This window comes from Eublepharis macularius, chromosome 2 (assembly GCF_028583425.1).
Source record: "Eublepharis macularius isolate TG4126 chromosome 2, MPM_Emac_v1.0, whole genome shotgun sequence".
NCBI classification, from domain to species: domain Eukaryota; kingdom Metazoa; phylum Chordata; class Lepidosauria; order Squamata; family Eublepharidae; genus Eublepharis; species Eublepharis macularius.
The window spans coordinates 8,406,714-8,430,401 of record NC_072791.1 but is presented as its reverse complement, the minus strand read 5'-3'; the positions used below and the strand labels follow the sequence as shown (position 1 = coordinate 8,430,401).

The 23,688-nt window shown below is 46.6% G+C and overlaps 1 protein-coding gene across 2 annotated transcripts in view; it reads left to right on the top strand.

Moving 5' to 3' along the window:
* The window catches only part of TXNDC16 (thioredoxin domain containing 16), a 62,005-nt gene that overhangs the window by 15,628 nt on the left and 22,689 nt on the right, over positions 1–23,688 (top strand). For both annotated transcript variants that reach the window (XM_054971062.1, XM_054971063.1), the window contains exons 8-13: positions 1,735–1,891; positions 3,877–4,043; positions 8,197–8,257; positions 13,119–13,260; positions 18,390–18,536; positions 19,915–19,974. In XM_054971062.1, the coding sequence (XP_054827037.1) occupies positions 1,735–1,891; positions 3,877–4,043; positions 8,197–8,257; positions 13,119–13,260; positions 18,390–18,536; positions 19,915–19,974 (734 nt within the window). The remainder of the gene's footprint in view (positions 1–1,734; positions 1,892–3,876; positions 4,044–8,196; positions 8,258–13,118; positions 13,261–18,389; positions 18,537–19,914; positions 19,975–23,688) is intronic.

The window sequence follows — 23,688 nt, the reverse complement described above, 5'->3', positions numbered from 1 at the left end:
TCTTATTTCCACTCTTGGTGCCCACCATTCGGTGTCTGAAAGAGAATTGGCTGCTGCCACACCAGTGGTGCGCCCAGGGCTTTTTTTCTGGGAAAAGAGGTGGTGGAACTCAGTGGGTTGCCCTCGGAGGAAATGGTCACATGGCTGGTGGCCCTGCCTCCCGATCTCCAGACAGAGGGGAGTTTAAATTGCCCTCCGTGGCACAAAGGGCAATCTAAACTCCCCTCTGTCTGGAGACCAGGGGGGCGGGGCCACCAGCCATGTGACCATTTTCAAGAGGTTCCGGAACTCCATTCCACCGCGTTCCAGCTGAAAAAAAAGCCCTGGGTGCACCTAGGAAATACCGTGCAAAGAGAAACAGGAGTCTTAAAGATGAGCATGCTTTTATCCTAGCATGAGTATTTCTGGACCGGCTGGTTTGTGAAAGTTTAGGTTAGAATAAAAACATGCTAGCCTCAAGATTCCTGTTCCTTTTTGCTGCAGTAGCTTAGCATGGCGTCCCCACTGGAATGGTAGCGATAGCTGCCCAGGGAGTTGGCCTGCAGCAGCTGATCTCAAGTGGAACTATTTCTAGAAAACTTTAAAGTTCTGAGCTGCTTTTGGTTCTAAAACTCACGAGTGTTAGCAGTGGAGATAGATCTTTGAACAACTGTGTTCATACAGTCAGTGGTTCAACCCAGATTTTTATCATTTGTACCCCACCTTTCTTTCCAGTTGGGACCAGCAGCAGCATATATTGTTCTGCTTGTTTCTATTTTATCCTCACAACATCCCTGTGAGGTAGGTTAAACCGAGAGTGTGTGATTGGCCTGAGTTCACCCAGTAAGCTTCCATAGCAGAGCGGGGATTTGAACCTGGGTGTCTCAGAACCTAGTCTGACGTTGTTTGTCAGACATAAACTGATTATTTGCCTTTTAATCAGGGCCGGATTGATGGGGGGGGGGCAGGAGGGGTAGTCTGCCACTGGCTGCGCCAAAGACGGGGCGCCGGGTGCAGCTGCCAGTCACTGGGAGCGCGCTGGCGGCAGCACAGGCGGCTGAGCAGCCGCCCACGCCATTCGCCTTCCCCGCAGGACAGGGAGCGTGTGGCAAGCCAGCTGCCCCCTCGGCGGGGCAGGCGAGTGGCACGGGCGGCCTCCCAGCTGCCCGTGCTGTCGCCGCTCTGCTAGCAGCACACTCCGCCCCTGCATGATGGCGTCACAGAAGTGATGTCATCACGCAGTGCTGGGAGCCAAACTTGGGTTGCCCTGGGTGCCAGCAACCCTAGATCCAGCCCTGCTTTTAATGGAATCACCTGCCTGTCTCCAGAGCGAGAGCCTGGGTGCCCCACGGTCAGCTGACCTGAAGAAGCATCATGTGATCAGGAGGCAGGGGTGGATTCTGATACAGGAAGAGAATATTTTGCTGTGCCGGCCAGCTGGGAGAAATCCCAGCCCTTGTTGCTTCAGGTTCCTTCAGCCAAGCTAGGAAGGAAATGCCGGCGAGCCTCCTGGGCTCCCATGCCAAGACCCTTTCAGCTGCCAAAGTAAGGAAGCGAACCTTTGGTAGGAGGAGCTTCCCTGGGCAAGCATCACAGCACACACAAGTCCGAAATGAACGCTGTGTGCAGCGACTGGCCTGCGTTCCTGGGCATGTGTCGAGGATTTCTCTGCCTCCTGTAGAGGTTTCCTGCGTCGTGATGGTGGGAAGCAGCCAACTTAAATTCCGCATCCAAAGTTGCATTTTCCTCCTGCAGGGATGAAGAGTCCGAAGTGCCGGCCTCAAAACTCTTTTTCTGCCACTGCAAGATGGCCGCAGATCCGGCCCAGCCGTGCCGAAGGACTCTGATGGAGCAGCCGCTGACCACGCTGAATGTCCACAAGTTCCTGAAACTTATGGGGGAGCCTCTTGTGGTACGGCTGGTGGCAGCAGCGACTGCCCCCCTCCTCCATCCCTCACTCACACTGTCATGTTCTCTTTGTGGCATATCAGAGCAGGAATTAGAAAACGGTTCGGGTTTAGGAAGGATTGGGAAGGGGGGAGGGCCTGCCCCAATCTGGCTGGATCACATGACGGCACCCCAAGTCTGGTTAACTGACCGTGTAATCCTAGGAAGAGCTACTCCAGTCTGAGCCCATTGAAATCAATGGGCTCAGACTGCAGTAACTCTCTTTAGGATTGCAATGCCAGGGTTTTTTTTTTACAGTAAAGGAATCCTGTGTTTGCGAATGAATCAGGTTCCCCATCTCTTCTTTATGTTACATTTTTGTCCCACCTTTCCTCATCTATTTATTTATTTAATTCAATTTATATTCCGCCCTCCCTGCATCAGCAGGCTCAGGGCGGATTACAATCGTTATAGTAATTTAAAATACATACAGCTTTAAAACCAATAAAACCACATAAATATTTAAAACGTACAACAGCAGACTTCTCCAAAAAACCACCACCCAACCATCTCCAAAAGTATTTGGTGTCAGTTTGGTGTAGTGGTTAAGAGCGCAGGACTCTAATCTGGAGAGCCGGGTTTGATTCCCCACTCCTCCGCTTGAAGCCAGCTGGGTGACCTTGGATCAGTCACAGCTCTCAGAGCTCTCTCAGCCCCACCGACTTCACGGAGTGTTTTGTTGTGGGGATAATAATGACATACTTTGAAAACCACTCTGAGTGGGTGTTAAGTCATCCTGAAGGGTGGTATATAAATCGAATGTTGTTATTAAATGTTACTTAACAGGCTGGGTGGCAGATGCTTCTAGTAGGGGGGAATGTTTTCCTCTAGTCGGCCGGCGGGGAGGCCCAACCAGCGTCAACCATACGCCTGGCGGAAGCTGCCTTGTAACGGATCAGGCCATTGGTCCATCAAGGTCAGAATTGTCTACACAGACTGGTAAACGGCTCTCCAGGATCTCAGGGGAGGCCTTTCCCATTACCTACTGCCAGATCTTTTTAACTGCAGGTACTGGAGATTGAACCGGAGAACTCCTGTATTTTAGGAGCACAAGGAAGAATCTTTGGGCTCCCCATTCCAGCCTCACAGCAACCCAGTGAGGTAGATTAGACTGAGTGGCCGGTAAATCTTGGGGATTTGAAGCCAGGTTTTCAGACCTAGTTCTGGAACATTCTACCTGTGACATTATACTGACTCTCTTGCCCTGCTGGATTCCCACCCCCTCATTCTCTCCCCCCCCCCCCCCGCCACTTGCCACAAAGGAGAGAGATCTTGGTCAGTGTTGGGGGCTGAGCTGGGAACTGGGAATCCTGTCTCCCTATAGTAACTAATTTCAATTTGGAGTTAAATCTTTCTTTTTAAGGTGTTTCCACAAATCCCTGGAGAAGAGGCCATGGCTGGATGGTAGAACATCTGTTTTGTATGTGGAAGGTCCCAGGTTCAGTCCGTGATACCTCCAGATAAAAGGTAGTGGGTGAGGGAAAAGACCCCCCCCCCCGAGACCCGGGGGAGCTGCTGCCGGTCAGAGTAGACAGTACTGCATTTATTGGACCAAAGATCTGATTCAGCAAAAGGCAGCTTCATATGTTGATGGGACATGTTATTGTGGTTGGACATAACTGTCCAATTGCCGCTCTTGAAAGATTTCGCCACGTTTCCGTAAAATGAGCCGGACAAATTGGGACCTTGATGCCTTATGAGTGTATCCCACGGAGTTCAGGGTGGTGTGGGCATGTGGTGAATCTTTACTGCAAGCCACAACACGTCTTTTCAGGGGCCTGGAACTACATGGTGACCACGTACAGGCCCAGGGCTGGCTTTCCAGAAATATCCTTGTCCACAGTTGCTTGTTGCCTCAATAAAACCCAACACGATTCCATGTGCTGGTGATCGTGTTTTGGTTTTAACCAGGTAAAGGGGGCGTGCATTGAAACTCTCTCTCTTGTCCAGATGGAGATAATGGCGGATCCAGAGAAGGTTTCGACCGCTCACCTCCAGCTCGGCCTTCCTCTGATCTTCATTCTCACGCAGAAAGAAACTCTCGAAGCAGATAGGAGAACGGCTGAATTTGTGGCCTGGAGGTTGTTGGGGAAAGCTGGGGTGGTCCTTTTGTCAAGGTAAGGGGTATGATTAACCATGGGCAGAGAAGGGAGGGAATGTGATACGGTGCTGTGGTCATAGTGTCAGATGAGAAACGGGGTGGGGGGACTTGGGTTCGAATTCCCATGCAGCTATGAGGCTCGTTGAATGGCAGAGATGTGCTGTCAACCTAACCTACCTCACAGGATTGTTGTCCTGTTAAGATAGGGAACGGGAACATGGCCGTCGTCACATGGCCATAAATTTCGCACCAAACTAGCACTATCTCCCACTGAATGCTCACCTTATTCCGGTTCTGTTGCGATTTCGCCATTCTCCCCAAATCATGCTTTGTGACTCTTTATGTCATCCTCATCCGCTTCCATGTGAATGCCCTGGATTGACTCTGAACGCTTTGCAACGCCAAAGTGCTCACTTCCCCGATCACCTGTCCCACCTAACGCTGATTCTCCCGCCCCACACTCCCACAAGCCCAAGCGTGACCCACAATTAAGCCTCAAATTAATTTTTTTTAAAGGTAAGCCTTATAGCGCTATTGCGATATTCTGCCATGCAAGAACAACTGAAGCAGTTTACACCGATTCAGTACACTGACATTTCCTCTAAAATTTTAGTGCCAAGTATCTGTGGATTCTCTGCTTCGCTGCCTCCCTTTTTTATATATATGTTGGCCCAGCACAACATTGATATAACAGAAGTGCAATGTAGCGCAAATATGCGAAAAAAATTTTTAAGGGGGGGGGCGGGATTTTTTGGCCCCGTTTCCAGAGGCACTTTGACTGCCCGTCAAATTGTGCTTTTCCCTGTTAATGTGACCAACTGGAAGTGCAAGCTGTTGTCAAAAGACGGGAGAATCAGTTCTGATAACGATAACAGAGGAAACGATTTCTAGCCCAAAACTGACGAAATAAGGGGCCGTGTGACGACGGCCCATGTATGCCACTCAGAGCTCCTTGGAGGAAGGGGATGGATAAAAATAGAATAGATAATGGGATCGTTGTACCATTTTTCTTAACATTTTCAGTCCCCCTAATCTCACCATATCTGGGAAACCTGCTGTCTGCCAGCAAATTGAATCAATTAAAATTGGGAAGGGACACAGGGAATGAATATCTTATGACAATACTTAGTGAGAAGGTTTGTTAATTGATCTAAAAACAAAATTTCCATCAACCCCATTCTTGAGAAACAATAAGAAGTGGTCATTTCTTCCCCCTCCCCTTCCCATGGGAGAAAATATGCTCTATGAAAAATATCTCAGTTGTGCAAAGATATTAATATTTTTGCTTTATAACTTAGCCTGCTTCCTATTAACCCTGGGGAACCGACAAACAGGCGCTGGGGGATATTGTTTAATCTCCTGCTGCCATTGGCCACAAAACTAGAAGGAGAGGAGTTAGCCATGTTAATCTGTAGTAGCAAAATCATCTGACGAAGAGAACTGTGATTCTCGAAAGCTTATGCTACAATAAAACTAGAAGGCTCTCTCTTGCCTTTATGCCTGAGGAAATTTGTTTTAAAATCCAAAGCAAAATGCCGGATCCTTGATCCATTACTAACTTCTGTGCTTGACTGCTACTTCTGCAGAAAATACGCTGTTTCTTAGGGCATAACTACACAATATGCACAACGTGTGTCAGGTCATGGGTGTGCAGTTAGATTTGCTATAAAACGTGCATCGGGGAAACTCGCTTTAAAAAGCACTTGGTCACTAGCAAGATCCAGGGAAGAAGGAAATCCAAAGTTCCTTCTCTTCCCTTGCAGCTGCAAGCAAATGACCTCTTTTTAAGGTGGCGCAGAGTGGTAAGCCGCAGTACTGCAGCCCAAGCTCTGCTCACGACCTGAGTTCGATCCTGGCGGAAGCTCAAGGTTGACTCAACCTTCCATCCTTCCGAGGTCAGTAAAATGAGTCCCCAGTTTCCTGGGGGTAAAATGTAGATGACTGGGGAAGGCCATGGCAAACCACCCCGTAAAAAGTCTGCCAAGAAAACATCGTGATGTGACGTCCCCCCATGGGTCAGTAATGACTCGGTGCTTGCACAGGGGACTACCTTTACCTTTTACCTCCCTGATATATGCCTGACTGTGTTTGGTTGCACACCTGTGTCCCACTCCCAACACATACTGGGTATATCGGATAGCTTGGCCCTGTGAATTTGGATCTTAGCTGAAGGATTGGTGTATTATGACAGGTGCCACCAGGTGGTGCTCTGATACCATCTTCCAGGTGAGTGTCTAAAGTGTCACAGCCCAGTTAACGGCAAGACGAATGGCGGCTCCTCAAGAGGTTTTCAAAGCAAGAGACCTTCAGAGGTGCTTTGCCATTGTTCTCCTCTGCGTAGCATCCCTGGACTTCCTTGGTGGTCTCCCATACAGGTACTAATCAGGGCTGACCCTGCTTAGCTTCCAAGACCTGATGGGACAGGGAGCATAAAATAGAAGTGCTTCTTGGCGTCATCAGGAACGTCAAAGGAGGTCAATTTCAGGCCTGTGGAAGTGTAGGGCAGTTTGCCATAGACCTGAAGGCTCGGATTGGCAAATGAAACATCACTTATTCTTTGATTTACTAATTGCATTTATATCCCAGCTTCCATCTTGAAATTTCACAGTGGTCTATCTGGGGGATTTCCTAAAGGTCCCCTATCCAGGCACTGAGCAAATTCAGATCTGCCTATTTTCAGCAGGGTGCCTCGTTTGTGGCTTGTCAACCATCCGCTCACCAGGTTAAGAAGAAGAATGTTCTATGAAGCTGAAACCAACTCGCCAGGACCGCATCTGTGCATTCTAGGCAAGAGAGGAGCCTTCGTCTTCATAACAACGGTCTTCTCCCGTCCGGTTACTGGGCCTGATTAAAGCAATGCTAAAACCCCACTTTATACCTTTATAACTAGCTTAATCCCAGCTGTGAATTAGATAGTCCTGGGTGATAGTCCTATCTAGAGCATACCACTTCAGACTGCACGTGGGGGGGGGGGTTCAAGTGGCAAAGGTTGGCTATAAAAGGAGATGGGATGGAAGAGGACCAATAAACTGAAGCTCAATCTAGACAAGACTGAAGTGCTGCGGGTTATTGATAAAGCCACTCAAGGACTGAGAAGTCTGTTCTGGAGGTTGGAGGAGGGGGTTGCACTCCCCCTGAAAGAGCAGCTTCGTAGCTTGGAGGGGGGCACAGCTGGATTATGGCCTATTGTTGCAGATTTAGGTCTCCACCTTCTATCATTGGCTGATATGGCAGCTCTGGCCAGTCCTCTAAACTTTCAAGGCCCTAAAACACTTGGGGCCAGGGTACTTTAAAGGACTGCCTCCTTCCCTATTGTCCAGCTCACCAGTTAAGATCTCCCTCCCAAGCCCTGCTCTCAGTGTCCCCTCCTGCAGATGTGAATTGGGTGGTAACTAGAGATGGAGCTTTTTAAGTAGTCCCACCTGGCCTTTGCAGCTATTATTTTATTATTATTACTTACTTCATTTATACTCTGCCTTTCTCTCCAGTGGGGCGCAAAGTGCTTGTTCTCTCCTCTATTTTATCCTCACAACAACCCTTTGAGGTGGGTTAGGCTGAGAGTGTGTGACTGGCCTAAGGCCACTCTGTTGAGCTTCCGTAGCAGAGCAGGGATTCAAATCTGAGGCTCCTAGAGCCTAATCTGACACTGACCACTACACAACACTGCCTTTCATTCCTATCCTTTTGAAGCTCGCCTGACTCCTTACCTTATTGTCCTTACCTTTTTACCTAGGCTTTTAGTTGGAGCTTTATCTTATCTTTTTATAGCTGTTTTTTAAAAAAAATTACACAACTGCTGGTTTATGATTACTGCTTGATGTTTGTGACGCTTGGGGGGGGTTGGCAACAATTTATGCCTTGTTTTTAATTTTTTTGTTGGTTTTTATGATTTTATTTCTTACACTTTTATTGTTTTTCTTTACTTTGTTAGCTGCCTCAAGCAAGTCTCTGGAGAGGTGGCCTGTAAACCTAAATAAGTAAACAGCACTTTTTCACTCAGCATGCCTTTTTTTTTCCGGGTAGCAAATTAAATTTTTTCAGAGCAGGAGCATTCGGTTGTGTGAAGGCCCTTCTTGAAGCTGTGTAGCACAGACACAGTGACTGGGGACAAGGGGTGGTTGTGCACATCGTGCGCTTCACAGTCTAACATCCAATTTATATCTTGAAAGGGGTACTGCTGGTCTGGACTTCCTCCTCCGATATAACGTGGCTATCAAGACAGCAGCTGAGGTTAGTGAGTATTGCTCTTTAAGACTGTTAAAACTTTTGATTTAACCGTTCCAGCGTCCTGGGCTTCTTGGTGCCTCATTCACATCTGATAAACTTGTCATTCTACTGCCCCTCAGTAACAAGTTGAACCCATAATGGTTGTTGGGGGTTTTCCGGGCTGTATTGCCGTGGTCTTGGCATTGTAGTTCCTGACGTTTCGCCAGCAGCTGTGGCTGGCATCTTCAGAGGTGTAGCACCAAAAGACAGAGATCTCTCAGTGTCACAGTGTGGAAAAGATGTTGGCAGGTCATTTGTATCTACTCAGGAGGGGTGGGGTTGAGCTGAGTCATCCTGTAAGAGTTTCCCAGGGTGTGGAATGCTAATGGCGGGAGGCTTCACTGTATCCTGAGGAGGTTCTTTTGCATATGGATTGGTGCTTGATGTGCTAATCTTCTCTGCAGGGCTATTGTCGGGTGTGGAGTGTTTTGTTAGCCTGGTGTTTTTCAGAACTGGAAACCATGCTCTGTTCATTCTTAAGGTTTCTTCTTTCCTGTTGAAGTTTTCCTTATGCTTGTGAATTTCAATGGCTTCCCTGTGCAGTCTGACAAAGTAGTTGGAAGTGTTGTCCAGTATTTTGGTGTCCTGGAATAAGATACTGTGCCCTGTTTGAGTTAGGCTATGTTCAGCCACTGCTGATTTTTCAGGTTGTCCAAGTCTGCAGTGTCTTTCATGTTCTTTTATTCTTGTCTGGATGCTACGCTTTGTGGTCCCGATGTAAACTTGTCCACAGCTGCAGGGTATACGGTATACTCCTGCAGAGGTGAGGGGGTCTCTACTGTCTTTTGCTGATCGTAGCATCTGTTGTATTTTTCGGGTGGGTCTGAATACTGCTTGGAGGTTATGCTTTTTCATAAGCTTTCCCATCTGATGATGAACAGAGCATGGTTTCCAGTTCTGAAAAACACCAGGCTAACAAAACACTCCACACCCGACAATAGCCCTGCAGAGAAGATTAGCACATCAAGTACCAATCCATATGCAAAAGAACCTCCTCAGGATACAGTGAAGCCTCCCGCCACTAGCATTCCACACCCTGGGAAACTCTTACAGGATGACTCAGCCCAAACCCACCTTCCTGAGTAGATATAAATTACCTGCCAACATCTTTTCCACACTGTGACACTGAGAGATCTCTGTCTTTCGGTGCTACACCTCTGAAGATGCCAGTCACAGCTGCTGGCGAAACGTCAGGAACTACAATGCCAAGACCACGGCGATACAGCCCGGAAAACCCACAACCGCCATCGTTCTCCGGCCGTGAAAGCCTTCGACAATACACTGAACCCATCATGTTTGGATGGGAGTGGCTGTTGCATCTTGTTGGACTTGATTAGCAGGGGTTAATTAATGCGCAGTAGATTGTAAGAAGACAGACTCCAGTGTTTTAGCTCTAGAAAAATACTACATGTTTATTTATTTATTTATATCGTATTTGTATTCCGCCCTCCCCGCAAGCGGGCTCAGGGTGGATAACAACCTTAAAATCATTTTAAAACGTTCCATATTAAAACATTAAAACATCATATAAAAATAGCAGCACTCTTTTGCCTGGCGGCAGCAATACAGCTGTTAACAAACAATACAGTAATACAACTAGATATAGCAGCACAGTAACAACAGCTGAAAAACAAACAGTGGTGGGCAACTTTCACGGGGAGGGGGGTAGATGGTGCATCCTCCGGCCAGCGGATGCCCAACCTCAGCCATGAGCCTGGCGGAACAACTCGGCCTTACAGGCCCGGTGGAAAGATAGTAAATCCTGCTGGGCCCAGGTCTCAGTAGACAGAGCGTTCCACCAGGTTGGAGCCAGGACTGAGAAAGCTCTGGCTCTAGTCGAGGCCAGGTGGGCCTCCTTGGAGCCAGGGTCTGATAACAATTTCTTTTCTCCTGATCGGAGGGTCTTCCGGGGAATATACGGGGAGAGACGGTCCCTCAAGTACGCTGGCCCCAGTCCGCACAAGGCCTTATAGGTCAATACCAGAACCTTGAACCTGATCCGGTATTCCACTGGCAACCAATGCAGCTCGCACAGTGTTGGTGTAATATGCGCCCTATTAGGACAAAAGGGTACATTTGGTGAGAAAATAAAGACTGACTCCTACATCTTGATTGTCAAGGTAGAACACAATACATTCCTCTTCACCGATTAGAAGGGGAGGAGAAACTGACAGAGCCTTCAGAGAGGCAAAGAGGAAATTAACAAACCCTCCCTGGCTCTGTAGAGAGGGGAAATTGACAAAGCCTTCAAATCTCTTTTAAAACTCAGCTTCCCAGCTAACATTGCAACTCCCTTCATGTGCTCCTCCTTGTGTAATTCGTCTCTTGTAGCTTGGCTCTCAGACCTGTACTAAAAACTAAGACTGAACAAAGAGCAATAAAACCTCTGGTTTACATTAGAAATTAATAAAGCTAGTTGCCCGATCAGTGATCCTAGATCAGGGGTGGGCAATTGTTTTGGCTCAGGGGCCACTTTGTGGGAGCGGAGGTTAGCAGAGGGCTGCACCTTTTAAAATGATTGCATTCATTAGTTAACTTTGCATTTCAGAAAAGGTATAAATTGTATCATAAAAATCAATAAATATAAATTAAATAAAATAGTGGTAGTTTTATTCAATTTATTTATTGTCCTAATTTCATATCGCGCACGGGAAGGAAATCTCGGTTCAAGGCGGATTTTTCTGACTGTCTTGGCGGGCCACAAAAAACTCTGTAGTGGGCCGCATGTGGCCCGCGGGCCGCAATTTGCCCACCCCTGTCCTAGATCTCTTCATTAAATATAAAGACTCCCCTTTCTGTGGCGGGAACTTTAACTGGATAGCTAAGTGGTTCTAGGCAAACTCGCTGACTAACTAAACAGACAGAACAACAATTTAACTCTTTCATGACTGGATGGAGGACACGTGCTAAAATCCCAGCACGTCTGGAATCCCAGTGTGGGTAAGCTTTGTGCAGCACAATGTTCCCCGTGCTCACCATAAACAAAGCAGATTTTGCAAAGGTATGTGGAAGTTTTAGATTTTTGGATGATTCAGGTTTAAATCTTGGGAACTCCTTTTGAGGAGGCAGCAGGTAAAGTAATTTCCCTTCTAAAGGCAATCCCTCAGAAACCACCACCTTCTCCATCGATCCTTCTGGCTATTGTCATTATCTGTCATGGCCGCTTCCAGGGCTTTTTTTCAGCGGGAACACGGTGGAATGGAGTTCCGGCACCTCTTGAAAATGGTGCCGGAGTCGCTCATTTGCAGAGTCGCTCTAAGGCCCCCTTGTTCCAGCTGACCCAAAGTGACGTCATTGCGCGGTCCTGAGTTCCACCACTGAGTTCCACCACCTCTTTTCCCAGAAAAAAAGCCCTGGATGGGCGCAAGCTAGTGGACTTTCCCATGACTTGAGCATTGCTGAGCATTACACAAGGACAGGAGGTGATCCACATTTCTTCCTTTGGACTGCAGGAACTAGTCAGGAGAACCAGAGGGGCTAGGGAAGAACTTGGGGTTCCCCAGCAGCTGGGGGCTTCTACTCACAGGGAGCAATGGCCATCTGCCTAGGCGGTTTGTCAGATATTTTTACCATCAGATAGCAAAGGAGCTTATGCCAGCAACTGTGAGAATCAAAGGAGAGAAACTTGGGAGTCTAAAAGTGCAATCCCATGTAGAGGTACTACAGTTGAAGGCCATTGATTTCAATAGGCCTACACTGGAGTAATTCTTGGTTGGATATCACTGGGAAGTTACTAAGATAATCCTGCAAAAGTGGCTCACGGAGGGCTTCTTGCTTAACTTTGGCTGTCTAGTAGACATTACAGTATCCCTTTGCCAGAGAGGGGAGAAAAATTACAGCAGGAGTCTTGCCCCTCCTTTACTTTACAGGGAGACATTGCGGTGTAGTGGTGAGAGTGTCAGCTGGAGATCTGAGTTCAAATCTCCTCACTGCTATAAAACTCACTGGGAGACTTTGAGTCAGTCACTGTTTCTCTTAACTTAAGCTACCTCACAAGGTTGCTGTGAGAGTAATGAGGGAGGGAATGTGTGTGTGTACGTACACACCAAGAGTCCCCAAACGTGTTGTACCTTTGGTTTTTTGGGGGAAACAGTGTGGGGAAGAAAGGGACGAAAAAGAAGGGGATGAACTGTAATCCTCTCAAACTAAAAAAGCCGCCCCCCCCCCTAAAAAAAGTTGAGGAAAAATTAGCATAAGGATATCCACTCTTTAAAATCGCTAAGAAACACGCTTTAATAAGCATAGTATCACAAAGTAAATATAATGTATAATATATTCCTTGTATAAATGTGTAAAACAAGACCACCCCATGTTTTGACATTGTCTTTTTCCACGATCCGTTATTCGTTGTACTACTCCTATGTCTAAAAAAATGTGCAAATATGCATCTGGATTCTTGTACCCTCAATAGATTCCTTACGCAGTACCCATAAAATAAACTCCAAATGTTCCAAGTTAAGCATCCTCCTCTGATGGGAGCCGCTGTTTTGGTGTGGCTGCTCCCTAAAGCCACAAAGTGAGCCCTGAGCTCTTCTGCCCCTCCCTCAGTGGAAAGCCAGGATTGGTTCTTGGCTTTGGGGGAGAGGAAAATGGGCACCGGGAAAGATATCGCTAGGCAACCTGGCACCCATAGGCCTCGTGTTGGGGTTTGCTGATGAGCGCTTTCTGCAGCTTCTTGGAGGAGGGGTGTAGTAAAAATGTACTATATACTAAGATAACCTTTCTAGTCTGTGACTCTGCTGAAGGGCTAACCAGTTAAAAACCTGAACCCCGCTCTGAAATCCACGTTTGCAGAAACTCAGGCAGGCCTCCTTCATTTCTACAGGGCGTGCCCGTGAAGTACCTGGTCTTGAAAGACACAGATGACATCCTAGCTCTGGTGGAAAATGTTAAACAGGGTGAACCTATCCCAGAAGAGGAGGAGGAGGAGGAGGAGGAAAAGGAAGATGGTGAAAGCTACGAGCAAGGTAACCTTAGCACGTGTGCTCACACACGCACTCGTGCAGCCCATGAAATATCATACTGTTCATGGCTTCTCTTTCAGATTTTGAAGATCTATAGAAAAGGGAGTATTCCCTCACTGGCCTATGGGTCTTAAAAAGTGGGCTAGGTATTTGTGAGGGAGGACTTCAGGCCTTATTCCCTGATGTAGCTTGAAACAGGAGATGGTTGTGTTGCATCCTTTGATGAGGTCAGTCTAGCTGACCTTTAAGGATGGCCATGTGGGCCCCCGGTTGTGTGGGAGTCACTCTAAGGCCATGCCTCCTGTCCTGGTCTGAAACTCTGCCATGTGCAAGCATAACAGGGCTCTTCCCTGGCAGGTTCTTCCCTGCTTCCGGTATAGAATTTAATTCAACAAATAAAAGTGCATCAGTTCAACATCTTTTAAGTACCATACTCATGTATATCTGCATAGTAAAATCACACATTAAAGTTTTTCCTTTGCCCATAGATCTTTTTAAGCCAGTGAGAAATTTCTGGTCGTAGCTCAGCACTCCCGTTTTTGATTTGTGTACTTCTGAGCTGGCTTAAGATCTGTGGGCAAAGAGAACAACTTTAATCTGGGTACATTGCCCGTGTTGCCTCTTAAGCTATTCTGTGGGAGGATTTGAGTGAATTTACTCTGCGCTGTTTTAATAATAAAAACAACAACATGGTTTCCCTTTTATATAGAAAAATACATGTTTATTTAATGTATTTAATAACAACAACAACAACAACATTTGATTTATATACTGGCCTTCAGGACAACTTAATGCCCACTCAAAGCGGTTTACAAAGTATGTCATTATTATCCCCACAACAAAACACCCTGTGAGGTGGGTGGGGCTGAGAGAGCTCTGAGAGAGCTGTGACTGACCCAGGGCCACCCAGCTGGCTTCAGGCGGAGGAGTGGGGAATCAAACCTGGCTCTCCAGATTAGAGTCTTGCTGCTCTTAACCACTACACCAAACTGGCTTTTATATTACATCTTTGTGTCTATTTTGTGCTGGTTCATGTATTTTTGATTTATTAGCTATATTGATGGAGTGCTGTGTATGAGGTGTGTGTGTGTGTGTTGTGTCATCAAGTTGCTGCTAACCTATGGTGATCCTATGAATGAAAAACCTCCAAACCCTGTAATGAGAAATATATATACTGCTGACAAAGAACCTTGGGCCGAAACGTGTCTAGTTCTGTACATATGGAGTTGAAATGTAATAATATACCTGTGTAAGTGTGATTTTATTATGTAGATATACAAGGGTATGATACTTATATGTTGAACTGCACTATTGATGTGTTTAATCAAACTGCTACACTTTTATTTTTTGAATTAAATTATATACTGCTGTTTTAATTATTTATATTACATCTTCAGTTATACTTAATTCTTCGGGGTATTTTTTCTTCCAACCTCTTTGGTTACCATTCCTCCGCAGGGTTGTTGTTTTTTGTCCCCTTTTTTGTTCTTCCCTGCTTCCCTCAGCAGCCCCCTCTTACTGCTGAGTCTTGCCAAGGAAGCTGCCTCCTTCCTTGGAGGCCAGTAGAAAGGAGGCAGGGACAAATCCCACCACCTGGGAGCCTGGCCCCGTTCCTGGAAAGGGTAGTTAAACGCCCCTTCCACCATTAGTGTGTGTCTTCTGTATTGTATGGTATACTCAGGGGTCATTTTGTAGAAAAAGAGCTGGAGGAACTCATTAGCATAACTTATTAGCATATGCCACACCCCTTGACATCACCAGCAGTGTGTCATTAACATAACTGATTTGCATATGCCACACCCCCTGACATCACCTATCCTGGCTGTTTTGGACCCAATCTTGGCCATTCAGGGCCGAAATTGGGACCAAAATGGCAAAAGGGGGGCTGAAAGGGGCCGGAAAAGGGCCCAAAATGGTCAGGATCGGGCCACTGCTGAGTGGGAGAGTGATCCACCACACCCATCAGAGGCCCGATCCGGGCTGTTTCGGCCCCAATCCAGGCTGAAACGGGCCCAAAATGGCCAAGAGTCAGGCGAGGCCACCTGACATGTGACCTCTTTGAGGAACTGCGTTCCTGCGCGTTCCCCCTCAAAATGAGCCCTGGGTATACTGATCATCTGAGTGTGTGTAAATGCTGAACTAAAATGTACTCAGCCGGGTGGAGGGGTTGTCTCATATCTGTTGAAGGTATTTACTTTAACTTCCACAGCAAGCGTCCTTGAATGCAAGCTGCGACCAACTCGCAATGTATCTTTTCTCAGAGACTGGAATGATTTCATCCTGTAATGTGTCTAGTCTAAACTAATCAGTTCCCATGTAACTCTTTGGGGGTTTTGCGCCAGAATGTTAATGGTCCCAAGGGCGGGAAAGTTCCCTGTAATTAGCACTGCCTTTTTCGAATACCCACTTCTGCCAATACGTAACAGACACGGAGAACCACAAAAACAGTAACAGTACAAGCAAGTCGTGACCGCCTAACGAAATAAAGACTTAGAAACAAGTATTACAGAAGTTTTCCTCTTATTGCTATTGTGATAACAGTTGCCACTCAATAAATAGTGCATAAACGGTCAGCCCGTCAGATGGTCCTTCCAACCTGCGTGTTACTGGACCTATAATCTTCTCACGACCCTGTGGACAATTAACTAAGTTAAGAAACGGTGTATGCTTTAATTAGCTTTACAGAGCAAGATATATGGAAGTGTTCTTGGGTGATACTAACATTGTGTTTATGCACACTGGTGGAGGAGGACTGTGTGCAGTATTATTATACATTGAATGGAAGACTGTATATTATAATATTTATCGAGTGGCAATTGTTATCACAATAGCAATAAGAGGAATACTTCTGTAATACTTGTTTCTAAGTCTTTCTTTCGTTAGGCGGTCACGACTTGCTTGTATTGCGACTTCTGCCAGTACATCTGTATGGATCACATGGACTGTATAGATCACTGATAAAAGTTACTTCGACCAATGCTCCTGATTGCTTGCTGTGAGGGACTTGGGGATCTACCGGCCAAGGACTGACATAGAGCTCCTGTTCCTACCAGATTGACAGCCCTGCATCAGTTGTCTTCCCGTCGGTTATGGGGCTGTCCTAGAATCCTCATTGTGACAGTCACTTTATCTGAGGGCCAAGCTACAAGTGACGCCTGACACTGGTTGGACACTTGTCAGCTTCCCTCAAGTTTTGATGGGAAATGTAGGCGTCCTGGTCTTGCAGCTTGGCTCCCTGACTGCTGTCCAGTGGACTTCTTTTTTTAAATTAAAGGTTTATCAAGTACATAGTCCAGTTCAAGTCTTACTTCTACATTCACGTAACAATAACTTATTTACTAGTTTACTATTAAAATTTAAATTTTCTTTTTCTTTAAATGGTTTTTCCCATATAGATCCATGAAAGTTTTGTTGTTCTTCAGTTGCTTATATTTCTATTACTGACTGGTAGATTGTGTTCGTAGATTGTATGTTGCTTGTTGTCAGGGCGTTTTTTCTGGGAAAAGAGGTGGTGGAAGTCAGTGGGTTGCCCTCGGAGAAAATGGTCACATGGCCGTTGGCCCCGCCCCCTGATCTCCAGACAGAGGGGAGTTTAGATTGCCCTCAGTGGCACGGAGGGCAATCTCAACTCCCCTCTGTCTGGAGACCAGGGGGCGGGGCCACCGGCCATGTGACCATTTTCACAAGGTTCCAGAACTCCGTTCCACCACGTTCCAGCTGAAAAAAGCCCTGCTTGTTGTAATATAGTCAAGAAACGGCTTCTACTTACTGTAAAATTCTGTCGGCTTTTCTTTTCCTGATGATTGTTGAATTCTTTCTGTAATTTTTTCCATAATCATTGGGTCCCACACCTTACTAAGCCATTGGTCTATATAATGGCCTCAGCATTCCATTTTATTGTTATTACTGTTTTTGCTGCTACAAGTAGACTACTGATGAGTTCTTTTCTAATCTGTGGAACTTTATCATCTTGCCATAAGTCCAATGGACTTTTCAACTGTCACTTGTCCAACATTCCGCCAAGCTGCCTACATTTCCCATCAAAACTTGAGGGAAGCTGACAAGTGTCCAACCTGTGTCATTCGTCACTTGTAGTTTGGCCCTAAGTTCAGCATTTTCACATAAACCTTGCATGTTACGTTCATGGAAATTACCAGCCTCCCCAAACTCCTTTTTAACTTTTCTATGTTAGTTAGACTAGCCTGATCTTGTCAGCTCTCGGGAAGTAAGCAGGGTCATCCTTGGTTAGTATTTGTACGGGAGACATCAAGAAAGTCCACGGTTGGTACATTGAGGCAGGCAATGGCAAACCACCTCTGAATGTCCCTTTGTCTTGGAGACCATAAGTTTCCTAGTCGCCGTAAGTTGGCTGCGACTTGACAGCACTTTCCACCACCATGTTAGCCATTGAAAATTTGACTGAAAGTTAAAAAAAATATATCCCCTGACTTCTGAAAAGTTTCCCTTCCTGATACATCCAGGCTTGCAGAAATGAGTGCAACATTATACAGTTTAATTCACGTCGTTTGGCTCCTTAGCACACTTTCTGCCTTTGTGCTCTTACTGCTTTCGGGCAAAATTGGCTTTTGTTTCATCAGTGTGTGCATGCTGGGAACGAATTGCCCCTGGGCTTAGCTCCCCCTCCTCATCCCCTTTGCCTGTCTCATCCCCTAGAATGAAGCTTCCTTCTGTGGCTGAGGGCCTCACCTAGCAATAAGGAACAGGGTTCCTTCTTGCAATAGCAGGTTTTGGGTCCCGTAGCACTTTAGGGCAGGGAGATTTGACTCATGAAAGCTTCTACCCTGAAAACCTTGTTGGTCTCTAAGGTGCCACTGGACTCAAATCTTCCAGTTCTGCTGCAGACCGGCATGGCTACCCGCCTGAAACTCTCTAAAGAAGGGAGCTTTGGTTCTTTAAAGTTCATGTCCTGAAAATCCGGTTGGTCTCTTAAGGTGCCACTGGACTCAGTTCCTGCTGCTCTGCTGCAGACCAGCATGGCTGCCTGCCTGAAACTATCTGCAATAGGTGAGGGAGCCGCGTGTGCCGTCTGCTGTCCCTGGCCCCCCCCTCATTCCCCTTGCACAAAATGTACTGCTCCGCTGGGATTCGCAATGTATTTGCTTCCCTTGCAGAGATCCAAGACGACGAGGTGGTGGAATCCATCATCAGGGACAGGAAGCACGAGCTCCCCCTGCAACACATCCAGACGCTGACGGAAGAATCCTTCGGCCCCGCTCTGGCCAACTCCGGCTCCGTGGTGGTTCTGTTCTATGCCAGCTGTGAGTGAATAAATAGCTGTCTGCCTGTAGGGCTGCTGTTCAGAATTCAGGGCTGCATACAAGCGGTGGTATGTTGCTTCCTGTCGAAGCATGGAATTGTGTGGAAGTTGAGTTCCTGAAAATCTTGGTTTTCTTTTTTTTTAAAAAAACCCTTAAGCTTCTATTCCATAAGAAAGCGAAGTTGCTTGGGCATGCATCTCAGAAGATGGAGAGGGCCAGCTATGTTGACTTTCTAATAGCCATGGGGTTGTAGAGTTAAGATTTTTAATATTCCTTTTATTATAAGGGTTTATAATCTTTCATACTTTCATATACATATTCTTAGAATGAATTAATAGTGCATACAACCGCCTCCTTTTTTTCTCTTTCTCTGTTCCATCTTTGCTGAAAGTTGCTTCAGAACAACATAACAGGCCAAAAATGTTTCTCTTTTCTCAGTTGCCCAGGGAACTTAGATAAGGCCACACATTCTTTAGGCTATTGTCTCATGAGAAGGGAGAAATAGATACAAGAAGAGCACAGTCACTCCCTATATCTATAACTCTGGGTTCTAAAGTTTGGAAATAGATCCAGAGGAGTTAGCCGTGTTAGTCTGTAGTAGCAAAATCGAAGAGTCCAGTAGCACCTTTAAGACTAACCAACCTTACTGTAGCATAAGCTTTCGACAATCACAGTTCTCTTTGTCAGATGCGTGGAGCAATCCACGCATCTGACGAAGAGAACTGTGATTCTCAAAAGCTTATGCTACAGTAAAGTTGGTTAGTCTTAAAGGTGCTACTGGACTCTTTTAAAGTTTGGAAGTCAGCAATAAGTCTGAGAAATTCAGAGTCAGCAGTAGGTAGTGACCAAATAAGGAGAATGAAAAGGTTACATTGATCGCGAGACTAGTTAGAGAACTAAGTAGCCAATTGAAAGAACTGCAGAGATCAGATGTATGTCATGACCAATTGCAAATTAATCTGCACTTTACTGTACTGAAAAAAATGTCTTTAAAACTGCTTTCTGTTCTACTCATGGCTCCTTTGAAATCTGGGCACCCGTATTTTAACATTCGATACAATCACCGAAAGAAGCACTTGTCTGCCTCCTCTTTTTGCTCTGAAGAATCTGGGTAAGGGCAGAAGGGTGCTTTTTGTGCCACAGGGTGGCGCTTTTCCTCTTCTCTGTGGCTAGCAGGATTGGTTATGCAAAACACGCATAGTCGTTCAAATCTAAATAATTTATACAGCTAGCAAATTTGGCTTTGGTTTGCAGAGACTTGTGGGATGGAGGCAGCTCCAGAATAGCAGGATTTTAGTCTGCTACAGCACTGCAGATCAACGCCTAAACTGCTCCATAGTAATGGCTGATCCTCTGGTTTTTCCCCCCCTTGTTTTAGGGGAAGCCGTCTCCTTGGTCGTGATGCAGTCGTATGTAGAAGTGGCTGCTCGTTTGGAAGGTATGGCTGTGAATGAAGGGAACACTGCTGTGGTGTGGTGGTTTCAGAGCAGGCTTGGGCCGGTCGTTCTCTCAGCTTGACCTCCCTCACAAGGTTGTTGTGAAGATATAATGGAGCGGCAAAATGCATACAATCCTTGCAGGAAAGGCGGGACAAAAATGGGATAGATTTCATTGGCGCATAGCCTGTCAAGTGTAAGCCACTGCTTGCGTGCTCATTGGACAACGGAGGGGATAAAGGAGTCAATTCTGGCTGCAGGCCTTCCTTAGTTTCAAGCCCTGAATGAGCAAAGAGTGCCCCCCCTCCGTAATAAATGGCCTTGTTGGACCCCCCCTGTAATCAGTGGCCGCAAGCCATCACGGATAAAATTGCAGACCAAAATAGTAAAGAGCTGAGTAGCACCTTTAAGACTAGCGAACTTTATTGTAGCATAAGCTTTCAAGAACCACAGCTCTCTTCGTCAGATGCATGACGAAGAGAGCTGTGGTTCTCGAAAGCTTATGCTACAGATGCATCACGACGAAGAGAGCTGCGGTTCTCAAAAGCTTATACTACAGATGCATCACGACAAAGAGAGCTGTGGTGGTTCTTGAAAGCTTATGCTGCAGATGCATTTGATGAAGAGAGCTATGGTTCCCGAAAGCTTATGCTACAGATGCATCTGATGAAGAGAGCTGTGGTTCTTGAAAGCTTATGCTACAGATGCATCTGACGAAGAGCACATTTTGCAACTACAGACTGATACGGCGAACTCCTCTGGATCTAATTGCAGACCAAGTACTTGACACCGGCCTTTTTTTGCTTGCCCTTTCAACCTTGTGATGTTTTTGTCGGGAGGCTATCTCACCTTTCCTGCCTTCTGACCCTCTGTGGCTATCTCAGCTGTCCCCTTGGGGCAGCAGCACAAGAGCACAGGGGGTGATCAGGATGAGGCTTAATGGATCCGTCCTTTGGAGCGTAAAAGATCTGTCCTTTCGAAATGACGGGGCCTTTGGGCGCAGACCCTGCCTTGTTCACCTTCTGGCTTCCTTGAGCATGACATAAATAATGAATAGCTGGAGGGGAAAGAGAAAGTTGGGGTTATTAGATGGAGAGGCAAGCAGGCTTTGATAAGCAGGCATCCTTTTAATGGATCAGTGGCAGATGCCTTGCTGGGAATTGCACACCCACCCATCTGCCTCCATCCCTCCTCTTTCTCATACAATGGCCCTGTTTTCACACTGGCCTTCGAGTTGTGTAGTGGAGAAATGGGGACACTTCTCTTCCTACTACCAGACCCGCAGCGCAGGGGAAAAAGCACCAATGTGCACAGAACTGTGTGATCTCTCCCCTTTCCCCATTTTTAAGAGGAAGAGTAATGTGATGAACTGGGTTTCCACAGAGGTGGGTTTGTGCATGGAGTGTCCACCAGACAGGCACTACATTCTGCACGTGGTGCAAGAGAGATGTGCCCCTCCACCATGCAAGGGGAGAATTGACCTAGGAGCAGCCTGGAGGGACCGGCGCATGTTTTGTGCATTTCGCTCTGCCTCAATCTGAGCTGTTTGCTTGTGATGCAAGCCCGCTACAGCATTTATAGCGAGATCTGGTGTAATGCAGTAGCCCAATAGACCAGTATGGTATAGTGGTTAGAGTGCCAGGCTAGGATCTGGGAAATCTAGGTTCAAATCTCCCACTGTCATAGAAATTCGCTTGATGACTTTAGGTCAGTCCCTCTCTTTCAACCTTGCCTACCTCATATGGTTGTGGGGATAGAATGAGGAAGGGGGGACCATTGACTCTGCTCTGAGCTCTGTGGAAGAAGGGCTAGATTAGAAAGTGCACTAAATTAAACTCACAGCTGAGCCGGGAAGCCCTAGGTTCAAGTCTCTCCCCAAACATGAGCTCACTGGATAGCTTGAGGCAGGCTTCTCTATGCCTTCCCGATGGACAATGCAACCACCATTATTACTGGCCCTCCTTGCATAGATGACAGAGTCCTTTGAAAGGCCCCAGGTGAAAGGGCAGCTATTGAACTCCATCAACCAAGTGCTAGGTGCTGTACAGAACATAGAAATGACCCATTGTCTGCCCAGAGGGGCTTGCGTGTTGTCATTAGCGAGGTGCGCCAGGGGGTGAGAAGTGGTGATAGGGAAAGAGGTCTGGAATTTTAATAGGGTACAGTCAGGATGGCAAAGAAGGAAGCTCAGGCAGTGGCGGGGAAACAGGCTAAGGGATGAATGAAGAGAAGATGGTGGGGAAACAAGCCTGCATCGCCTGTTTCATGTTGCAAAAGAGTAAAGAGTCCAGTCGCACCTTTAAGACTAACCAAATTTATTGTAGCATAAGCTTTTGAGAACCACAGCTCTCTTTGTCAGATGCATGTTTCCTGCTGGAGTCCCAATGGGAAGTGCAAATCAATTAGAGATGCTGTATTTAATGATGGGTGGGGTCTCAAAGGGCTGTATTTTCCACTCAGCGTCCCGGTACTCCCTCGCAGGGTTGCAGGCTCTCTGTTCTGTTGGGGGTGGGGGTGGAGGAAAGCCTTTGGCCACCAGATGGCAGCCGCTCAGCGCTTAGCTCTTTCTGCTTCCTCCGTCTGGGTTGTTGAAAATGATCCACGAGCCCTTAAGGCAGAGCTGGACAAGTCGTCCAACCTTCCAGTTGCTTGATAAGGCTCTGGGAGCATTGGCCTGCTAATAGCTGATGCCCCTGATAAATTGTCCAGAAACTCAAGTGCCATTAAGAGCGTCAGCAGTCGGAGAAGGGCCACGTGCCTGGACTGGATGCAGCTCTCAGAAGCAGGCAGAGATTCACTTTTGGCCCTCGGGCTGAAACGTTCACCCACCCCGCCTTAAGGGATCGTTCCCGCTAACTGGAAATACATGACCCCCCTCCAGCTTCTGTCCCCACGTTTCTGCACTTCTCTTGCAAAGGACCGTAGCACTTTCCTCCTAAAACAAACTGCCCAATCCTATTCATTTATTTACGTTATTTGCAGTCTGCCTGTCTAACCGTGAAATCCTAAACAGAGTTAATCCAATCTAAATCCATTGAAATCATTGAGCTTAGACTGGAGTAACTCTACTTAGGATTTCACTAATAATCCTACATTGATCTCGGTGAGCTTAGGAAGGCTTGGCACGGTGTGGTGTCAGGCTGCAAGAGAGCCACTTTGGTGTAGCTTCCAGCATAATATCCTTGAGATTTAAGTGTTCTCGTTCAAATTTGGCCTCCGCTTTTTGGCTTGCTGTACTCAAGCCATTTTTTCATCAGTTTCCTCCGCCCCACACATGTTAATTTCGTCTTCACCTCCCAGAAGACTCTTAGTTTTACCTCTCCTTTGGGGGAGGCAAAGATGAAATTAATAAACCCTCTCAGGAGCGATCTCCGCCAGCTCTATCTTTTTAAACTATGCTTCCTGGCTAACATTGCAACTCCCTACACTTGAGCATCCCGCGTAAGATGTCTCATGTAGAGAGACTCTTAGAAGAGGCTTTCCTACAAGGAGGGGATGAGAGAGAAATGCCTCCTTGAAGGCGCTTCTTACCACTCGAGTCTTTCATAAGCACATTTAATATAAATTATTATATATATATTTCATAAGCACTTTTAATATATATTATTTTTGATACAAATCAGCTGTGACATTCAATAAACAATACAGTAGGGTATAGATTATCCTGACCTGCAGCAGACCCGGTGAGCCTGATCTCATCAGATCTCAGAAGCTAA